Below are 22857 nucleotides of genomic sequence, written 5' to 3' on the forward strand. Positions count from 1 at the left end.
AGTATGGAAAAGTCCATTTAGCCAGGGGAATTAAAGGGGTTGTCACGGCAACCAACTTTCTAGCAGGCTGGAGAATAGGGAAGTAACTAAATGTATCCATTCCCACCTGCACTAGGAGTGATAGCTGCAGGGACAGCTTGCATCCAAATAAAGGGCTAGCAGGCAGAGCAGCAAAAGGGGGGAGGGGAACAGGGGAACAGAAATAGAGTGCTAGTGGGCGTGGCTAAATGTATACAACAAAAAACAAAAATGCCCAAAGCAACTTCCATTGTGACAAAAATACACAGTGCAATACCTATATATCTCTTGTAAAAAGGGTCATTTTGTTTAACCCTTTGGCCAAAGCGTCTTAAGCCTGCTGCCACTTACAAGGCATGACCGAAGCAGGTCCTAACACTCACCTGGGCTAAAATCCTTAATTAGCTGTATAATTACAGGAAGAATGATCACATTGGATCTGTCGTAACCTGGCAAAATGAAACTGACCTGCCAACTTGGAAAGTGGGGAGGGGCAAGCTTAAACCTTGGGGGGGGGAGGGGCCACTACCCTCCCATAAGCAACTGAGACCAGCTGCACACAGTTAGCAAATGCACAGATTCCCAACAGGTTCTGAGAAACCCCAACCATTACCACATAATATATATAGGAGATATATAGGTATTGCACTGTGTATTTTTGTCACAATGGAAGTAGCTTTGGGCATTTTGTTTTTTGTTAAATATTTTAACCTTAGCAGCTCTAGCATTTCAGATAACATCTGAAGCAATGACAAACATAAAAGCTTTAAAAAATGTAAGAGGCAAGTTTGCCAGCTTTGGTCATTACTGTGTGTATATATATATATATATATATATATATATATATATATATATATATATATATATATATATATATATATATATATATATATTGAATGTAAATTATGACAGCGCCTGGATGTGTACCAGCTCCACAGCAGATTCCTGACAACACACAGACCGTCAAAAATAATTAGCACAGATGACCTGTAAAAATACAATTGTACAAAATTATATTGGGAACTCGGATGGTAGTAATAAAAGAATGGTGAGTGTGAAAATGTGAAAAAATAATAAAATGAAAATAATAAAGAAAAAAAATAAATAAAAATTGTATATGAAAAAACACAAAAATAAAATGCATAGCTATAAAAAACAAGAATATATATAAAAATTGTGTGTATAAAATGGATTGGTAGTTTGTTTTCCTTCACATATATAATAGATGATTTTGTATGGAAATTGGAAAGTCCGGGCTGCTTCTTCTTTGGGGTCAGCAACCTCTTAGCAAATTCTAATAGAGAAAAAAGAGAAAAAGCGCCCGATCCATGTGTAAAATCCAATAACAAAATTTTAATAAAAGATGTCAAGACAAATGCACACACAATTTGTCAATGCAATAAAAGCATTGTATGGGTAAACCCATGCGCCAACATGTATCTGCTCGCCGACCGCTTGCTTCAATATGTCAGACCTCACTGCTGCCGGTGTATCACGATCAGATGTCCCTCCGGCAATTCAGATGAGCAGCCTGTAGTTCCTAGCAAGTTGTGTTGAATGCTGCGTATGGCTCAGGGAATGTCCTCCCTTTCCTGGCAGAAGACGCACGAGCTAGTCCACCACCGTAGCTCCGCCAAACCACGTGCCCTACGCGTTTCTTCTGGTAATGGATTTCATCAGGGGATCCCGGAAGAAACGCGTAGGGCACGTGGTTTGGCGGAGCTACGGTGGTGGACTAGCTCGTGCGTCTTCTGCCAGGAAAGGGAGGACATTCCCTGAGCCGTACGCAGCATTCAACACAACTTGCTAGGAACTACAGGCTGCTCATCTGAATTGCCGGAGGGACATCTGATCGTGATACACCGGCAGCAGTGAGGTCTGACGTATTGAAGCAAGCGGTCGGCGAGCAGATACATGTTAGCGCATGGGTTTACCAATACAATGCTTTTATTGCATTGACAAATTGTGAGTGCATTTGTCTTCACATCTTTTATTAAAATTTTGTTATTGGATTTTACACATGGATCGGGCGCTTTTTCTCTTCTCTCTCTCTCTCTCTCTCTCTCTCTCTCTCTCTCTCGCGCGCTCTCTCTCTCTCTCTCTATATATATATATATCTATATATATATATATATATATATATATATACTGTATACACACCTGTAATGTTGTAGTTTGAAGCTTACAGTACCTGGCACAAGTAGTGCACTGCGTGCTTGTCACCGCCCCATCTCCTTTTCTAAGCCAGGGTGTCAAGTAACAAAGGGATGAGTGGGTAGTGAGATACATTTTATTGGGCCAAGCAGATAAGTTACAAGCTAGCAAACCGCAGTGTTCTTCATTGGGTCCTGCAGTAGTCCAGACCAAGAAAGTGTTTATACAGTATTGCAGTGAGATACTATCTAGTTACAATGGATATTAAGAGGATGTGGTATTCTGACAGGTTGGATGCTGGAAGGCTAGTGCTAAAATAAACAGAGGAGGCTTGACTCCGAGAGTGCATTTATGGCACACCTGGTAAATCGCGGGCCATGGGATGCCAGAGGCCATATTGAAGTACCAGCTATCCAACCGAATGGTCAGTCCGATCAAAACGGAGTCCCTTTTATTTCAGCCTGGAGGGGGGGGGGGGTTAAGGGCGGTGGCAGTCATCTGATCGCTGCCAGAGGTCCAATGGCACTCTGGTGCTGCTGGACCTGTGTCTCTGAAAAATGTTAAAGAAGCTGTCCCACATGCTCGCAGAAATTTTGTTTTTTTTACAGCTTTCCACAACCGGTTCCCCCGGAGCTGATCCGTCATCTTCCAACAGGACCCCTGGTTCAGGAAAGCACTGTGTGTATAAAACACACTTTTTCAAGGAGACTGATGTTGGTAGCCAAACCCTTGCTAAAAAATCCTTACACACTCTAGTCTTCTCTCCACTCCCTTCCTTCTAGATTGCAAGCTCCTTAGAGCAGGGGCCTCTTTTCTATTGTCTGTTTACCTTAACTCAGGGGCGCGCAAACTTTTTTTGCTGCGCCCCCCACCCCCCGCTGGCTTTCCTCCTTGGTGCGCCCCCCCCTCCTTACCTCGCGTGGCATCAAATGGCGCCGCGGGGGTCGTGTCACGTCACGTGATCCACGGTGTAATTTGCCGTCACGTTACTGTGGCAACCGTGACGTCACATGACGCCGTGTAGCTATGGTCACATGTCCTGGAGCCGTCTGAATCACGGTAATTGGAGTGCTGCAAAGGCCTTACACGATCCCACGGCATTTAATTTAATACCTTGGGGAAGAGCGCGGGGCCTCTGCAACCGCCCCCCCCCCAAAAAAAATCTCTTGCCCCCCCTGGGGGGGCTTGCCCTAGTTTGCGCACCGCTGCCTTAATTTTTTTATCATACAATGTTGTTGTCCGATCTCCCTCATTGTACTGTGCTGTGGCATTTCTTGGCATCATTACAAATAAAAGATAATAATAATAGGCATATATCATTTTGGGTGAGGGAAGAGGGATGTCTGCATTAAGAGACCACTGTGTATTGTTATGTAATAGTTAACAACTTTAGACAAGGTGACAGGAGAGTGAGTGAGATGTTGACAAAGGCAAGAAGAGGGCCCCCAGGTGGCGCGCCTTGGGAACCCTACGGGCTATTCTTCTGGGGCGCGTGCTTGGGCACGTAACTCTGCCACCACGTGATACAAACACACCCACGTGCGCGCGCCTGCCTGAGCAAGCAACTCAAAACGAATGTCTCTGAAGGGGAGCGCGCAGCGCGCGACACACCCACACAGACAGTGGAAGTTGATTGGTTGGCGGGCGCGCGCTTTGGCAGTTAGTTAGTTCGGGAGAAGGGGAGAGAGGAGGAAGAAGGAGCCCGGGGGAGGTAGTGGGAGGCGGAGGAGGAAAAGGAAAAGTGATGGCGGCACTGCTGCGAGGCGCATAGTAAATACTCATTTAAAATAGCCACCTCCCCGCCTCACACACTTGGATATCCGTTGGACAACAGCTCCGAGGGGATATTATCCAGCGGAGACACCGTGCCGGGGATAGTGACACTTCAGGTACTTCGCAAACTTTTCTGGGAGGTTGGCTCGTCCCTTAGGAGTTTATCTGGGGACTTGGACGACCCTAGGTAGTGAACCCTTTGTGTCTAGGCAGGGGGAGAGCTGGGTATTTCAAGTTATTTTCTCTCTCTCCCAATCCTGGTTTGTTTTGTATCTTAACTGGCCCACACACGTAATATTGTCTTTATTATTTGGAATAGAAGGCACCGATTCTGTTATTACACCATCTCCATTGCACCCCGAGACTCTTAGCATGTGTGCTCACTGAGACGAAACACATAGGGTCGTTTTATTAGGGTCCTTTGGTGCTGAATGGGGCTTGCCACGCATTGTATGCCAAGCGGGCGCGAGAGCGTATTTGCTTTGCTCTCTTTCATTTGCCAGGGCTGCATTTATTAGAGGCACCTCTGCAGTAAAATGGGTTTTATGACCTCACTCCCAGGGGCTCTGCCAGGTGATTTGCTGTCTCCTCCCACTAGATCTTGGTTATGTTGCTGCTACAATTTCTCACTGGCCTGCTGCTCCCTTGGGAAACTTTTTTAAAGATCGTGCATGGCAAAGTACAGGAATTCAATAATGCTTTGGTAAACATAATGCATCCTTAACAGTTATTGTAAGAGAAGTCTGTCATGATATGAAGGGCAAACCAGGTATCAACTTCTATGTATGTGGGACAAGAGATCATGAAAAATGTTTTGTTCCCTCTGTGACTTCTTTCTTTTCTTCCAGCAGATGGTTTTCTTGTGGCAATGAAAGTAGACAGACAGCTGAGTGTGGATGTGGTGATTCATTCTCTGGGATTTCCCATGAACGCAGCAGAGCATTGACTGTTCTTATTCCTGTTGTCCATGTAAAGGCAGTGTGAAGTCACACCAGGTTTTCTCAAGGAGGCAACATTTCTGAAACAAAAAAAATGATGAAAACAGAAGGGAAGGGGGACAGGACACTTAGAAGTGCTTCCCCACACAGAAATGCATACAAGTCAGATTTTCATGCCATCAAGTGTTCGTTTGATGGGATCAAGCCTGAGATTACCCCAAAGCCAGTTTCTCTTAAACTAAATACTAATGGGGCACCAGCAGACATTACCCGAGGACGGGCCTCATATGGTAATCGGGTTCACAAGATTAAGAATATGTTTATGCAGATGGGATCATCTCCCAGTGAAAATCAGCCTGAGGCCAAACTTATTAAGGCTGATTTACCCCCATCCCCGACAACCCCGACTATTGTAAGTGTGCAAAAGAACAATGTCTTGAATACCAGCCCTGATACTCCTTCCCCTGAAAGGGCAATCACTTCAAGTGAGGAAAGTGATGTGGAAAAGGCAACCCTGGCAGAGAAGTTTTCAGAAACAAGGAAACTATTTGAAAGAAACATCAACCGTCAAACCTCTTTTGACAAGTCTTCTCCCACCAAGGAAGAGAAGGTGACCAGGGCAGACCGAAGACATGGATCCGTTGAAGTGGAGAATGCCACCTCTGATCGGAGCCCTACCACTGCATCCTCCAAAGTGGCCAACGCCACCTCCCCTATATTCCAGAGTAATGAGTCTGAGGACCTGTTAAGTCACAGATCACCATTATCTTCATCTTCCTCTCTCAATGCAGGACCTATATCCAGAAGGTTGGAAAGTTTTCTTGCTGAAAGTGAGGGGGAGGAAACCAGAGGCTTGACCAAGAGCAGTGAAATCTTGATGGTTAGCAGCCCTGGTCTGCCACCTGTAGTAAAAAATTTGGCTACATTGACAGACCGGTGTGTAAATAATAACAGTGGGATCAAAGATCATATCCCTGCTGAGAACCAAGGGCTAGAAAGGAAGCCATGTTTAGATTCTGAAACAGACACACCAAATACTGTTGTTGGAGATGGCCTAGAGTCTCGTCAAAATAACAATGCATTTCCAAACCAGGCCGCTAGTGATTCTAAGGCTCCTGAACTAACACAAATAGAGATGGTAAGAGCAGAGCTAATAGTATTACAAAATGAATCTTCAGCAAGTGAAGATGAGGCCTTGGAAAATGATGTGTTTGATGACATAAAGCCTCTTGAACAGAAACAATTGCAGTCTGATAGTGTCCAGAATGCAGTCAAACAAAAAAGCGAGAGCAGTTTTGAAGAAATTGCAACTGCAACTTTAGGGGTTTGTTTAAAACCAACAAATGATGTATCTGGAGCAGAAGATGTGGACAGCGAAGAGGAGGATGAAAGTGAATTTGAGGAGCAGGCTGATAAAAACAAGAATATGATAAGATATTCAACCAGTGCTTGTGGCATAGAGAATGCAGCTTTTGATGATGACCGTTATACAGAAGCAGAAAATCAGACCAGTGAAAGCAGAGAGGTTTTGGAGACCGAAGATAATGAGTATGAATATGACTGTGATTATGAAGAAGTTCCTGGACTTTCTGAAGAGGAAGAGCCCGAACCCATGCGAAAGGTCAAATTTTCTACAGCTCCAATTAAGGTAACTTTTCAATATCCATGTTTTCTTGACATTAATCCCCATTGTTGCCAGAGGGCACTGTTTTGTACATGTTTCTAGCTGTCAAGGCAGTAAAGCAAAATCCACACACATTACCTCAAATTATGGGCACTGATATAATTGCCATATACTTAAACAATTTTGTTGCTTGTTACTGACGCATGTTTTTTTCCAACAGTGCCTCTTGCTTTTTGACTTTCAATGAGTCAGTCTGTGGCTCAAATAGTGTAGGTGTCCCAGATTGGAGGGGGGGTTACAAGTATCAATTGATATTGTACTCTGTTTGAACTGTCTTCATCCCTTATGATTGATTTGCATGATAAAAGAATATTGCAATGGCAATAATGCAAAATGTACATTTTCTTTCTGTGCCAAGAAAGGGCATACTGTAATTTCCTTTGAAGAGTTTCTTTATTTGAAATTGGTAAGCCTAAAATTTCAGTTTGCTGTCCTATCAAATATTTTTGGCACAGCAGTATACCCAGTGATACAAAATTGTAAGGGGTAATATATACCCAGTGATACGTTTAGTTCAAGCATGGAAAAATCCTGTGCACATAAAATGTTGCCACGGGTGCCTAAAGCTGTGCTGTATATGCTGACTGACACACCCTCCTTCCTGCCAATGCTGACAGAGCTGTACTATGGTGAGGGGGTTTGTGTCTCTACCAGCACTGTCAGAAACGCTACTCTCCCTGCTGTGCTTCTATCTGCATCAGGGCGACAGGAAGAGAGTTAGGGAGGGAGAAGTGGAGCGTTTGGCATCTTCATGAGACCACGTGCAGTAGCAAGAAAGAATACAGCTTCTCTCCTTTGATAGACCAGATGATCATGACCCCTGCACCTCAATTCCTACCTCCCTCTGAGACTACATCTTAACCCCCATCACCACCCTGGGACTACCTCTTAACCCATGGTCTGACTGTCTTACCCCATAGAAACATCCTTCCTGTCTCCCTACCCCTCAATCAACAAACCCCATCAAATGCCGCACTACTCAACAAATCTCTTCTGGCTCCTAAATGTTATACTTTTTTTGTCCTCGTCTGCTTTGTTAATATTTTTTAGGTATGAAACGTGTGTAACCCTATTACATTTATTCCCCAAATTCCCTTGCAGGAGACCTTTTTTAACCTGAAACCATTTATAATTTTGTTGGGAGCATAATGTGTACAGACCATGTGTCCATTTTCTTGGTAGTGTTTACATTCTATTGGCCTTGCTACATACATCACAAAACAGGCTTGTAATTCATATCTGATTGAAAAAAATATTTTTATTTAGTTAGAAATTAGGTTTGACCAAAACCAAGATAAATTGTAGGAAAGTTTATAGCTTGGTGACTCCCAATATGATAGTTGATGAGGCACAGTGAGTTAGACATTTTCAATGATCATATTTTATCGGTGACAACCGTGACAGAATGAAACACATGACCCTATGTGTCTGCAGTTATACTCGCTCATCAAGACATGGAAGTAAGTAAGACTATCTGCCAAGCTGACAATGGAGGAAAGTTTATTTCATTGGGTTAACAATTGAAGAAGCTGACTTTTAATGGAAAATGTTTCCAATATTCACATTATGAGTAATCTGACAAATTCAGTGAGCTGTTGGGAAATTTGATTAAAATGAGTTCTGTGATGGAAAAGAACATTGCATTCTCCTACCACGCAAATTAACGCTGGCAGAGCAAGTTACTATGGTAACTCTACTTTATTTGCCCTTTCTGTTGTATTGAGAAATGATGGGCTGCTGCAGGTAACTGTGTGTGGACACGGAGGCGGAAGAAATGGGATCCTTGTTCTGATTGTGTGGCATGTTTCGATCAGTTTAATCATCTTCAATATGTGCATTTAACTTTTATTTTTTCCTATAATCAGTGTTGAGGATGATTTGTAATAGCACCAACTCTGTTTAACAAACAAACAACTGAATCAAAATGTTGTTGAAAAGAGCTAGAAATACAGCTTATTATAGATCTAGTGACACTTACAAAACGATTAGTGGCTATCATTTTACAATGTTAAGAATTTAAGTCTAATAAAGAAAGCTGAACAGGATAATTTGACCATGGTGTGAAATCTTAACAAGTACAGGTCCATTACAGTATATGAAACTACATACCTAAGAATGCATCACAGGACAAGCAGCATCGTTTGACTGCTTCAGCAGACTGTCAGCCGATCCAATCAAACTCAATTAGCTGATCCCCGATTTTAAGGTTTTAAAGTAGGAAGTCAGTAATTGCTTCTACTTATAGTATTTTCCTCTTGACTAGGAGGCGCTCGAGAAGCACTAGTCACTGTTGTTCGGGCTGATGTAGAATTTAGGAAAAAGGATGTGTTATCTACTGAATCTGGCTCTAGTTACCCTACCCCATCCTACAGATATACATTTTGGGAAGTATTACCAAACAAGATAATTTGTACAAACATGTCTTACGCAAGGCACAGACGTGGAACCTGACAAAGTCTACTACATAGCCTTGTTCAAGAAATGAAAAAAAAAAGCTCCCTACCATTTCTGAAATGCTCCTAAATTAAATAATATTTAAACATTGCCTCAAGATTAAGACTTGCCTGGTATGTCATATGGCTGTAGACATACACTGCACTTTGCTAACCTACAGTAAAAATGGCTTTTAGTTCCTAAGGCTGCGGCCACGGTGCAGTGATGCGCTTGGCGCAATCTAATCAATGTTATTTGATGCGCATGTCCACACCGTGTGTGTGGATGAACGCTTAGCAATGCTCAGCACTTGGGGAGACAGGGAAAATTGATTTCCAAGTGCGCTTAAGGGTCACATGACTCTTCAACAACGAATCGGCAACAGTCAATACCCCACCCCCCCCGACCCAGGAAATGACATGCCCCCTCCCTTATGTGCCATTTCCCCCCACTCCCCCCGTTCGGGGTCGCAAATTCCTGCAGGACAGGCTACGCTCATGCTCAGAGAGTTGGTGATGTCACGGCTCTCAAGCATGAGCGCTCGTTGCTGCACCGTGGCCGTAGCCTAAGAAAAGCTTACTGAGAACCTTAATGTGGGCAAAGTAATAACTTTGCCCACAATAAGGTTTTTTCAGTAAGCTCTTTTTTAGGCAGTAAAAGCCTTTTTTTAACAGTGTTCGTGGGGGTCCATTACTATAGTTATTGTCAAGAGGCAAAAATGTCTTTTGGGTGTCTCTTTGTAGATAAATCTTATTTGTTTAATGACTGATACATTATAATTCACAATCCCGTTTTGTGATTACAGTGCTGAAACCTCGTGTTCATAGCTCTCTACAGAAACTTTAGTGTTTGATTTTACAAAACGTTAGTAAGAATTGGAGAGGACTGAACATAAATTTGACCTGCTGAAAATCTCCCCTTTTTACACCATGTTAAAGATGAAATTGATGCCAAACTTGCTCCAAAGAAGTCAATGTCTTTCTTTACAGAATTTGTATTTATTTAAATATGATAACTGCACATGCTTTCAGTAAAGCAGGAACTAATAGGTTACTCATATTTAGCTACAAATCCTCGTACTAGTTTACTCTTCAGTGCTGGCACTTTTCTAAATGATATATATGTACTTGGGGACTTTATCTACCAATGACAAGTTATGAGAATAGCAGTGATTTAAGGCCCTGTGTTCTAAAAATTAGCATTTTGTTAAGGTTAATTGTTTTCTGGTTTTGAGACCCTGGTGTCTAAATTTCTATTAAGAAATTTCTCCAAGGGTTTCAGAAAAATATATTTTAGGTTCAAAGTACATTGCCAGCCATACATGTCAATCCTAGTTTTGTAGTTTGTGGTTGACGTGATGTATGCTTATAATGTGTAAATGTTGAGTTTCATTTCTGCCTCAATAAAAAAAATATATAGTTTAGTTGAGTTTCCCTTTCTTGGCAATGGAAGTACCAAATGGTGAACCTTTTAAATTTGAATTACTATTTTATTTCGCACTCATTCATAAAGGTGACGCCTCACGCCAAACAAGAGAACTAGTATTTTTAACCAAGACTGTCCCTCACCAGCACAAACACATGCTTCAGATCAAATATTGTGTATGCTTGTAAAATGCTCTACAAAACTGAGTTCAATTGCGTATTGAGTCACATTTTGAGTCATTGAAGCTTTTGTGTGGTTTATAGTATTATCTTTACTGTGCAGCAAAAGATGACATTTTACTCTTTGAAGTTCTTTGGCTGCCTTACTAATGTTTATGTAGTGCTGTGCACTAAATACGTGGGAAATGTTTGTAATATGCTGCATATTTGGCTGCTTAGAGACAACATTGCGTCTTAAAGTTTCACATACAGTATAAAGCACTTAAAACAAAAACGGTGTTCTGTTATCTGCATTGTGCAGGTCGTAACGACCTTGTAGATGAGCATAGACAAATTCAACAAATTGCTGTAGTTGCAATGATGTTTTATACTTATTTGAAATGTTAAATGAAATGTAGGATGGCCTTCTACATGGGCAAAAAATATAACATAGTTACATTGTAGATGGACGCATGTCTTTTTTCAACCTCATCAAGTTCAACCAATGCCAAATTTAGACCAGCTGTGCGCAAACTGCAGGGGAGATTTTTCTGGGGGGGGAGGGGGGAGCGGGCGGTTGCAGAGGCCCCCGCACTCTTCCCCAAGGCATTTAATGCCAGGGGATCGCGTGAGGCATCTGCAACACTCCACTTACCTTGATTCAGCCAGCTGTGTGACACGTCGCCACGGCAACGCGGCGGGGTCATGGCGTGACGTCACATGACCCCGCACGCCAGAAAGCGGGGTGGGGGGCGCGAGCACCGGGGAGTTCAGGCAGGGGGGCGCAGCGCGAATAGCTTGTGCACCCCTGATTTAGACGATAGATCCTTTATCCGTACTTGCTGTATATTGATCCAGAGGAAGGCAAACAAAACCCCCCAGTGAAATATCATCCAATGATATCTCATAAGGGGAAAAATAAATTCCTTCCTGACATCAAGAATTATCAATCAGTTTACTCCCTGGATCAACATCCTTCCCATGTTTACTTATTTGGTATATCCTTGTATACCTTTCCTTTCTAAAAAGATCTCCAACCTTCTTTTTTTATTTTTTTTTAACAAATCTATTGTATTTGCCATCACAGTCTCCGTGGGTAATGAATTCCACATTTTAACTGCCCTTCCTGTAAAGTTTCCAAAAATTTCCTTTGTTGCTGGGGAAATCTCCTTTCCTCCAACCTTAAGGGATGACCACGTGTCCTTTGTACTGCCCTTGGGATGAATAGTTCTTTTGAAAACTCCTTGTAATGTCCCCAAATATATTTGTATATAGTTATCATATCCACTCTTAGGCTGCGGATAAAGTAGGTGCGACAGAGCGCATGTCGTTGTGCCTATCGCTTGAGCGATCCGTGGCCTTTTGGATGTGGAAGCAAGGCCGTGACATAACTAGGCTGGTTCGCCATCATTGGCTGAACCACCCACGTGACCCAGCCGTCGTGTGACAAACACAAAATTGTTTGTCTGCTCGAAGGTCGCGCTTGAACACGGTCGTACGCTCTATGGCCTGCTTCATAGAGGTACGGCCTTTTGTTTGCGCCGTCGCACGGTGTATGGACGCTGCCTTGGACACCTAACTTATGAGGAGAGACTAGCTAAATTAGATTAACATTAGAAAAGGAGATCGTTCATCCCCTTTATTAATTTGCTGACTCTTCTCTGCACTCTCTCTAGTTTTATAATGTCTTTGATAAAGAGTGGTGCCCAAAAGTGTACTCCATATTCAAGGTGTGGTCTTACTAATGCTTTATAAAGGGACATCATTTTATGTTTACTTCCCTACCATCCATTGCCCGTTTAATGCAAGATAAGATCTTTGACTTTACAGCTCCTGTATTACTTTGGGCACTATTGCCAAGTCTGCTGTCTACAAGCACTTCTAAATCCTTCTCCATCCAGGATTCCCCCAATTTATCCATTTGTAAGTCACCTGTTTATTCTTGCTTCCCAAATGCATAACCTTACATTTATCTGTATTTAATCTCATCTGCCATTTACCTGCCAAGTTTCCAGTCTCTCCAAGTCCTTCTGGAGAGAAATTACATCCTGCTCTGATTCTACTACCTTACACAATTTAGTGTCATAAGCAAAGATTGTGAATTGGCTCTCTATGCCAACCTCAAGGTCATTTAATAAACAAGTTAAAAAGCAGGGGTCACAGTACTGATCCCTGAGGTACTCAACTCACAACTTTTAACCCAACCTGAAAATGTTCCATTTATGATGACTCTCTGTCTGTCCTTCAACCAGTTTTCAATCCAGATGCAAATATTTTTACTGAGTCGAATTTGGTTTATTTTGTACACTAACCTCTTGTGTGGAACCGTATCAAAAGCCTTTGCAAAATCTAAGTAGACCACATCAACGGCATTACCCTGGTCTAAGTTCCTACTTACCTCCTCAAAGAAACAAATAAGGTTAGTTTGGCATGGTCTATCCTTCAGAAATCCATGCTATTACTAATAATTTTGTTTTCCCATTAGGTATTTCTGAATATTATCCTATATTAAATCTTCAAGTAGCTTCCCCACTATTGATGTCAGGATTAATGTTATGTTTCTATTAAACTGGGTTCTATGGAAATGTCATTCTTTAGAATAACTATAAGTATACCGCTCACCAAATAGCAATAATAGTAGCCGGTGCAAAGGGATAGTACTGGCATAGCAAGTAAAAAGGGGGACAACAGAGTGATCTCCCACAGATCCCTTTTGTCACTGCACAGTCTGGCTAATGGAGTATATAGCAAGGAATAGGTACTTCTTGAAAGAATAAGGAGTGAACAATAGGGGAGACCCTGGTAATCGCACCCAGTGCTAGGAGTAAACAATTACCTAAAACTGCCTTATGGGCAAAACAATAAACTTTTATTAAACATCTATATATACACACAATATAACGGCGCAAGAATGAATAGTAAAAACAACTAAAACACAGGTACGGGTGTATACAGGAGGTGCGTATGCAGTGGATAGCTATAATTCAAATATATTGATAAACCCTCCTGATAGAGTCGCAAGGTGGGGAGAATATACAATAAAGGTGGTAGTAACTGGTATAGTCACTAAAGCTGATAATACTCGCTAATAAGCAAGATATACCACCTAAATATAGGGAGGGGTGTGGTGGGAGTATAACTGTTGCTGAGAGTGTATAGATCAGGCAATATAAGGCGTCACAATCATAGATAATACAGATCGTGCTGTGGTCAGTGTAGCTGCTGCTGTGGCAGTATTAGTATAATAGCAGTCTCACCATGTATGTCAAGTGCAGCTATAGCTAGTATGCTCACGATTAGCAGCAATTGCCTGTGTAGTGTCCCATTAGTGGCTGGATCGCCAGAATCACCTTAGCCTCTGATACACCAATGCGTTCCCTCCCTCCCCACTACTAGAGCGATCTCACCTGTGACCTCCGACGTCAACGCGATGACGTCATCCCGACGTACGTTTCGCGCTCGGGGGCTGGCGCTTTCTCAAGGTAGAAAGCGCCAGCCCCCGAGCGCGAAACGCTGACCACAGCACGATCTGTATTATCTATGATTGTGACGCCTGATATTGCCTGATCTATACACACCATAAGGCAGTTTTAGGTAATTGTTTACTCCTAGCACTGGGTGCGATTACCAGGGTCTCCCCTATTGTTCACTCCTTATTCCTTCAAGAAGTACCTATTCCTTGCTATATACTCCATTAGCCAGACTGTGCAGTGACAAAAGGGATCTGTGGGAGATCACTCTGTTGTCCCCCTTTTTACTTGAAATGTCATTCTTATAAGATACTAGTGCAGATTGATAATATGCTTGTGGATACAAGGGTTCACAAAGGTGCCAGTTTCCTAGTCATTAAACATATCAATACTGTTAGTTTACTTTGGTCCTAAATGAGACTTCACTTTTTAAGATTCTGACCTGTGATATAGAATATCCTCGCTAAGGCATCAGTGCAAGCTATGTGGCAATTACCAGCAAATATATATTTCGACCAGTGGTGCTCTGACCCACAATGCATAGCATGAGCCAGAGATCGTCATGAAAAATTGTAGACCTTGGAGTCAATAGGCTGCAAAAATTCTATTTCACCTTGAACCAACTTTTGCCCATATTCCCTAAACAGTGTTACACTTTAGCATGCCCTTACTCCCATTCAAATTAATGAGTTAAGATGTGCTAAACCTTAGCACCCCTTAGTAAACATAGGGCTCTGAAGGTAAGAGGTCTGAAGGGAAGTAGGCAATGAATGCAGATTGTCTAAGTCACCATATCTTTTCATTTAAAACACCACAAGATTTGTAGGAGAATCACACAGTAGCTAAATAAAACGGACAAACATGTTTATACCCGTGCAATAAAACTAGTTATCCTCAATTTTGCATACATGGGCTGCGCTTATAGCGACCGCAACGCCGCGGCAAAACATGTATTGCCGCCGTCGCGTGCACTTGTACTAGACGCGAAGGAGCGACGGCTTGGTCCCGATCGCTGGAAGTAAAGTCAATTTGATTTTCCCGGTGACCGCAGTGTGACACGGCGGGTGACGTCACCCGTCGCCACCGGAGAAAGTTATGTTTCGGCGGGGTCGCGGGATTCGGGCAATTTGATTTGTCACGTGACGCGACGGCCCTTGAAAAATAAATTTTGCCGGCTTCAGGTTTTTGCGACGTTGCTTGTCGCCGTCGCGTGCACTATAAGCGCACGCGGCGGCGGCAATATATTTGTTTTCGGGCGACGTCGCCGGCACTATAAGCGTGGCCTTAGGCACCACTTATTGTCTCATTTTGATGAGGAAGCAGGTATTGGTGGAATCTTTCAGATGATAAACGTATGTATTTTGGTTAGACCGTTAATATTCCGGCAAAGTTACTGGTACTTCCTAACGTTGTATCAGTGTACAGGTAGTCCTCGTTTTACAACGCTTCGCTTTACAACGAATGGCTTATCCAACGCTGTGCAATGCATACCTATGTTCATTTTAACAATGCCAAAATGGCTTATCCAACGCTCTTACAAAGTTTTGCAACGTTGTGTATGTGTGTATATATATGTGTATGTGTGTGTGTGTATGTATGTATGTATATATATATATATATATATATATATATATATATATTTAACCCCGTTATAGCGCGGTCCTCGGGGGCCACCCGCGATCACCGCGTTATAAACGGTGGTACTGTGTCCGCCGGAGGGGGAAAGATGAGAACTCTCCCAGCGTTCCCAGACCCGGTGGGGCAGCGGCAACAGCACTTACCCGGCATCTGGCAGCTCTTCTCCCTGTCTGCTTCCCGCTTCTGCTTCCGTCTTGTGAGAGCAAGCTCCCTTAAAGAGACAGTGTGTCTCTGTGTGTGTGTGTGTGTGTATTTGACTGTGTGAGACTGTGTGTCTGTGTCTGTGTCAGTGTGCAGTGTGCTTTGTGTATGCAGTGTGATGTGAGTGTGTGCAGTGTGCTGTGAGTGTGTGCAGTGTGCTGTGAGTGTGTGCAGTGTGCTGCGAGTGTGTGCAGTGTGCTGCGAGTGTGTGCAGTGTGCTGCGAGTGTGTGCAGTGTGCTGCGAGTGTGTGCAGTGTGCTGCGAGTGTGTGCAGTGTGCTGCGAGTGTGTGCAGTGTGCTGCGAGTGTGTGCAGTGTGCTGTGAGTGTGTGCAGTGTGCTGTGAGTGTGTGCAGTGTGCTGTGAGTGTGTGCAGTGTGCTGTGAGTGTGTGCAGTGTGCTGTGAGTGTGTGCAGTGTGCTGTGAGTGTGTGCAGTGTGCTGTGAGTGTGTGCAGTGTGCTGTGAGTGTGTGCAGTGTGCTGTGAGTGTGTGCAGTGTGCTGTGAGTGTGTGCAGTGTGCTGTGAGTATGTGCTGTGAATGTGTGCAGTGTGCAGTGTGCAGTGTGCAGTGTGCAGTGTGCAGTGTGCAGTGTGCAGTGTGCAGTGTGTGTGCAAAAAAAAAAACTTTAAAAAAAAAGAATTTTTTTTTTTTTAAATTCGGGGTTCACGCTCAAATTGCGTTATAAGCGGATCCGCGTTATAGCGGATCGCGCTATAACGGGGTTGAGCTGTATATATACACATACACAACGTTGCAAAGCGTCGTAAGAGCGTGTATATATATATATATATATATATATATATATATATATATATATATATATATATATATATATATATATATATAAACATACTATATAATATTATAATATACTATATAATATATGATTTATTATGTTAATTTATATATATAATACAGTATATACACTATATAATTTGTGTATGCTGCATATATTATTGCCTGCATTAAATATTTGGTGTATTTTAGTGTTAAAAATGCCTTCAGGAACGGAACCTTTCATTTAAACAGTGTTCCTATGGGATAATGTGTTTCGCTTTACAACGTTTCGCTATCCAACGCCATTTTGAGTAACACATTGTGTCGGATAACCGAGGACTGCCTGTACTCTGTACTTACAAACTTTTCGTGTGTGTGTGTGTTACTTTTTGGTTGCAGGCTGAAGAGTTTAATGGTAGGTGTGCAACATCTTGCTTTGATTAGATGTGGTTGTGGTGTCAAAGCTCTTGTAAGATGAAAAAGTGGTTAGTTTGTTTCAACTGCAATATAGAGATCAAACTTTGTTATACTTGGCCAGTGACCGGCGCGGAATACTTGGTAGTATGGAAAAATACCACTTGCTTATTTAGGAATATAGACTTCCACTCCTTTTCTCTCATTACAGATCTGGATAAAGCGGTGTTAGCTATAGTACAGCAGGGCCCCGCTTCTCGGCGATCCGCCGGCACCGAGAAGGGGGCCGCCATCTTGGATTCTCAGTTGCGCATGCGCAGAACGGGCGGTGGTGCCCGGCGCGCATGCGTAGACCGTAGTTTGCGCACGCATACTGTAGTTTGCGCGTGGAAACCGTAGTTCGCTCATGCGCAGAACGGTGAAAATGCCAATTTGCGCATGCAAACAACTGAAAATCGCTGGATCCGCTTTCTGGCGATTTTCACTATACAGCGGGCCCCTGGAACGGAACCCGCGGTATACCCGGGGCCCTCCTGTATATGCAAACAATATTTTTCGTTCAGTGGGCATAGGCACATGGCAGCTACAAGTGACTTTTTGAACAAGCCCACGTGTTGGCTAATCTCTGCGATTTAGAATCTTAGGCCGAGTCCATAGAAGGACAGGCCGTGCTGAGGCGTGCGGATTCTCAGCGCTGAGCCCCTGCATCCTCAATGAGGATGCCTTGAGAGGGGGCTCGCGCGAGCGTCCGCAGGCTCTGGAGTTTTCAGCCGAGCGCCAAGCTGTTTTTCAGTGCGCTGTCGGCTGAAAACCTCCAATGAGAGCGGGGCTGCGTCAACGTCACGGCGCTGTGACGTCGGCGCCGTGACGTTGACGTCAGTGCGTCGCGGGCGATTAGCCCAGCGACGTCACTGTCCCGCCTCCCTCAGTCTCCCCCCACCTCCGATTGCGGACGCTGGCTCGCCTGTATGTGCATGGAATCGCACAGCTTCTGCAGGCGAGCCTCAGCGTCAGCGCGGTGCAGCACGGCTCCCCCCCTCTATTGCCCCCTCTATGGCTCTCTTAAAAGAAGGAGAGCAGAGTTGGAATTTACATCACCTTGAGTAAGAAATGATACCAACCTGTACGTAGCTTCAGATCTTTGTACCCTTATAAACACAATGCAATATTTGAAATAATTTTTTTTTTAAAACTAGCTGCACCCGGCGTAACATACGCAGATCTAGTTGATCTAAAATGTTATTAATTAAACATTCACACAGTAGTGTTTTTTTTTTTTTTTTTTTAAATAAAAACTTATATTTTTTAATCAGAGATTTCTCTGAAGACACAATCTGTCAATTTCTGGGTTATTTTCCGACACTACATTAAGTGAATCAAAACAAGTGATCTGACTCTTGATAGGGCAACATATATAATTGTCCATGACTAAAAACAGGCTAGGTAGGTAAAGGCATATTTATCAAATGTTTGGCTTTGTGATGGTCATTGAAAAACCCAATCGGATGGGGAAATTTGTTTTTGTTTGATAAAGAATGGTAAATTACTGTCTCTGGGTGTGACAGGCCATTCATCCCATCACAGAGGGGGAGAGATATGCAGCCTACATTAATTAGGACATTAAAACCTGTCACTCCCCCTCTGCACCCCACTACCATTAAAATCGACTTCCCCAGTGTTTCCTGGGTGAGTGAGAGGCCGCTAAGTCTAACACAGAGTGGGAGAGATGTGCCGTCTCTGGGTGAGTGACAGGCCATTCAGCCTATCACAGAGGGATGTGCAGACATTCTTATATTATGTGTTTATGTGATACCAGGGGGGTGGATGGAGGACTGAGAAACATTTCATATTTGGCTGCACTACATAGTGGATTTCCAATTTTTAGAAAAAGGCGACTATTACTGCTACTTATATTTTCTGTGAAACACTTTTACATGTTTATTAGTCATAAATTGTAAAAGTCCCTATGTTTCCATAGCAGCAATACTACATCCCCTCCCTTTTTCTTATTTTCTTAGTTGTACATTTTTGCCTAAACTGGAAATCATTCGGTGCTCCTGTTATAAATCTGTAAAAATCCTGATTGTGTGCCTAATATTATGGCTGTCTTCTAATTTTGTGCTGCAGTCTGTGAAATGCTGCAGCTGATACAGTATCTAACATTATATTAGTAAGTGTAACACATTTATTGTTACAGCTTTCAGAGTAATAGACCGTCTGCTGTTTGGAACACAGCAACAGATGTTTGTGATATTTGTTGCGAAAAGAGCTAAAGAGCTAAAAAAAAATAGCATTTTAAGTGAAACTTCTCTCAGATTACTGCGGGAACTCTATATCAATTGTCTCTCCCCGTCTCTGAGCACATTCTGGCGGCCTCCTGCGCACACACTGACAGCCGCCTTTTCGGCGCACGCAATGGCTTCTACGCATGCGCTGGCGGCGCCCGCTTCTGCGCATACGTGGCCAACACAGCCCAATGACGTTACTTCCGTTACACACTAACGATTTATTTAAAAAAAACACATGATTTTTCACATTTTGCTGCTTTAATGAGGTCACACATCACTACATGGTCAGCAGCAAGGTAGCTGAAAAATAAAGCATTCAAGGGAGCAATTTGTTAATTTCCTGATTTAAAGCTCCTGTAAACTTCGTAAACAGACAGTCTTTGTCATTCAAATAACTCCTATTTATTGTTTGCATTATTGAAAGGTAGAATGCTCCTCATGGAAACTAATTGCCACTATTTATGAATGGCTATATATAATTTAGTTTTACAGGTTAATGTACTTTCTGGCCTTTCTTTCAAAACATCCTTTACTTTTCCTCTTTTATTCTCATTCTTCATTGTGTTGTGTTCGGGATTTAAAAAATAAATATATATATATATATATATATATATATATATATATATATATATATATATATTCTGAAAATCTGGGTTGTGACCGCCGCCCCCGCTGCACCTTCCTCCTGCTCCCCGCCCATGCTGCACCTTCCTCCTGTGTCCGGAGCCCCCACAGGGGGTAGGGTTCCAGGGGGAGAGTGTACGCGGGAGGAACGGGGCGCGAGAAGGCGCTGCCTCCCGCCCCCCATATGGCAGTGTGGCGCCGGACGGAAAGTGTGCGCGGTTAGGAGCTGGGGGGAGATAGCGGCACAGGAGCCGGCCGCGCGGGTGCATGGTGACAGGAGGACAGGTACCACACTGGCGGCCCACTCGGGGCAGGGGCATGCCAGTAGGAGCTTTGAGTACCAGCACGCTGCCTCCCGCCCCCCACACCGAGGGCTGCAAGCGTCATGGGAGGCGGCCGCATGGGTCTCCCGCGTGGCACCACCTCCTCGGGATCAGGGTGCCAGGGGGAGAGTGTGATAGTGCGCCAGGGGGAGACTGTGATGCTGCCCCACTGCCCCCCTCCCACCCACTCCCCCCCTCCCACCCACTCCCCCCCTCCCACCCACTGTATTTATTTTTTACTAAAAAAAAGCACTGGTTTTAATACCTCCATTTCAAAGTTACAAGTGTGCAAAATTCACTAAAACAGAATACATAATGCTCCAATTCATATGCCTCGCACTATAAATTGTGCCACTTTTTTGTGTTTATTTCTACATAAAAACAGTGACATTTTTGTAATTGTTTTTGAAGTGAAACTTCTTTGCTGGAACCTACAGAGTTTTTTGATGAGAAAAATCCCTTGTGTTGTAACGTAAAAGCATAACGAAAGTGATGTCACGCTACAGATGGGCGTGCGCCCACGCATGCACATACCTCCCAGTTTCAGGCTGCATGGAGGTTGCAGGCCGCACCACGCATGCGCAATGCTACCCTTCACCTCTGCATGTGCCGAACGGCCGCTGTCTTCTGTGCACGCACCGAATGGCTGCCGTCATCTACGCATGTGCCGAACAGCAGCCATTCCCTGCGCATGCACCAAACGTCTAGGCAGCGCATGTGGAGAAGAGGTTGTAAATCGTGCTGCGCATGAGCACGAAAGGCGCGGCCAGCGCTATGCGTGTGTGCAGGACCAACCGGTGCTGTACGCAGGACCGCCCAATGCCACGCACATGAGCAGGTCACCAGACGGTGGGCGCAACTTCCCTGCTCAGCCGCCTAGACCCCTTTTGTATGCCTGCCTCACACCAAACTCTGCTACACACGTGCCCCCTCCCTTCTGAATAAGGTCACACACAGACATACTGTCACACAGTCACACACACACAAACACGAGGAATTCACAGTTAGTATAAATATAGACGTGCAAATAGATAAAACGGGGGGTGTGCCATGCACGTGCGTTTTGTCACTGAAATTGTGTTTGATTTTTAATTAAAAACATCACCATCACAAATACAATTTCTGTGACAAAACAATGACAAAAGACAAGTTACGCTTAAAATGCGTGTGCTCGCACACACTTTTCTTTTTTTTTTTAACTGTTTATTTTGAACATTTTCATAAATTTATAAAAGTACATGGAGATGGATACAAAAAAATAATAGGTAGGATGAAGGGTCATGGTACAATTCATATACATTTCTATTTGATCAAATAAGTTTACATATTTACATTATTGGTGGAGGTTCTTCCTTTTTCTAGAAGTTGGCTATAGCGCTTCTAATGTCTGGGGAAAAAAATAAAAATAAAAAAGTGTGTGTATGCGTGTTTGTGTATATGTATGTATGTATGTATGTATGTGTGTATATATATATATATATATATATAACACACACAGTGTTCGACAAATCCATTAAAATACAGGCCCGTGGCGACTGGATTTGACCCCGTGGCGACTTCCTCATGGCCGACACCAAGCAGGGCGGGACTAGGTGGCGAGTAGATTTTTTGGTTTAGCGAGTAGATTTTTAGGTGATTTGTCAACCACTGTGTGTGTGTGTGTGTGTGTGTGTGTGTGTGTGTGTGTGTGTGTGTGTGTATATATTATACATATACACACACGCACACACTGACCAGGAGGATCCAGGTAACAAAGAGAGAGCACACCGCAGCTTGTATGAATAAACAAAGTGTATTAACAACACAGGGCAGCCAACATTTCGGTCCTCGGAGAGGGCCCTTCCTCAGGGTTGTGTATGTATGAGATATATATATATATATATATATATATATAATATATATATAATATATATATATATATATATATATATATATATATAATATATATATATATATATATATATATATAGCAACTGTAAATATTCCTGTATATTCATTTGCATGTCTTAGACAGGTCTGCAACCCTGTCTTTCACCATTATCGCCCAGCACACAGCACTTCCACTGCAGCAAGGGATTCTGGGAAATGACATGCAAATGAGCACACAGTGCCACCTTTTATCTCAAGCTCACATTACATGAACAACCCTTAGCCAATGCATGCTGCTTTAAACACAGCTTTTAAGCATGGACTTGGTAGATGCAAAGTCAGTTAACCCACTCACAGACATGTTTCAACCTTGATGGGTATCATCAGTGTGTGGTTGGTTGCTGACATTTGCTCATTTGAGATTAAAGAGTAGGTAGCTTGCTGCAGATTTACAGGCAGTCCTCGGTTATCCGACACAATGCGTTACTCAAAATGGCGTTGGATAGCGAAACGTTGTAAAGTGAAACACGTTTTCCCATAGGAACACTGTTTAAATGAAAGGTTCCGTTCCTGAAGGCATTTTTAATGCTAAAATACACAAAATATTTTACGCAGACAATAAGATATGCAGCACACACATAAATTATATAGTGCATATACTGTATTATAT

At 43.1% G+C, this 22857-nt stretch overlaps 1 protein-coding gene across 5 annotated transcripts in view; it reads left to right on the plus strand.

Annotated features, from left to right (window-relative positions):
- Positions 1-3820: 3820 nt before the first annotated feature.
- The window catches only part of LOC142499550 (neurabin-2-like), a 91016-nt gene continuing 71979 nt past the window's right edge, over positions 3821-22857 (plus strand). For 4 of the 5 annotated variants that reach the window (XM_075609060.1, XM_075609062.1, XM_075609063.1 and 1 more), the window contains exons 1-2: positions 3821-4061; positions 4794-6531. In XM_075609060.1, coding sequence (XP_075465175.1) covers positions 4978-6531 — 1554 coding nt within the window. In that variant the 5' untranslated portion in view covers positions 3821-4061; positions 4794-4977. The remainder of the gene's footprint in view (positions 4062-4793; positions 6532-22857) is intronic. The other variant, XM_075609061.1, reaches the window with a different exon arrangement.

The sequence above is a fragment of the Ascaphus truei genome, chromosome 7 (assembly GCF_040206685.1).
Source record: "Ascaphus truei isolate aAscTru1 chromosome 7, aAscTru1.hap1, whole genome shotgun sequence".
Taxonomy (NCBI): Eukaryota; Metazoa; Chordata; class Amphibia; order Anura; family Ascaphidae; genus Ascaphus; species Ascaphus truei.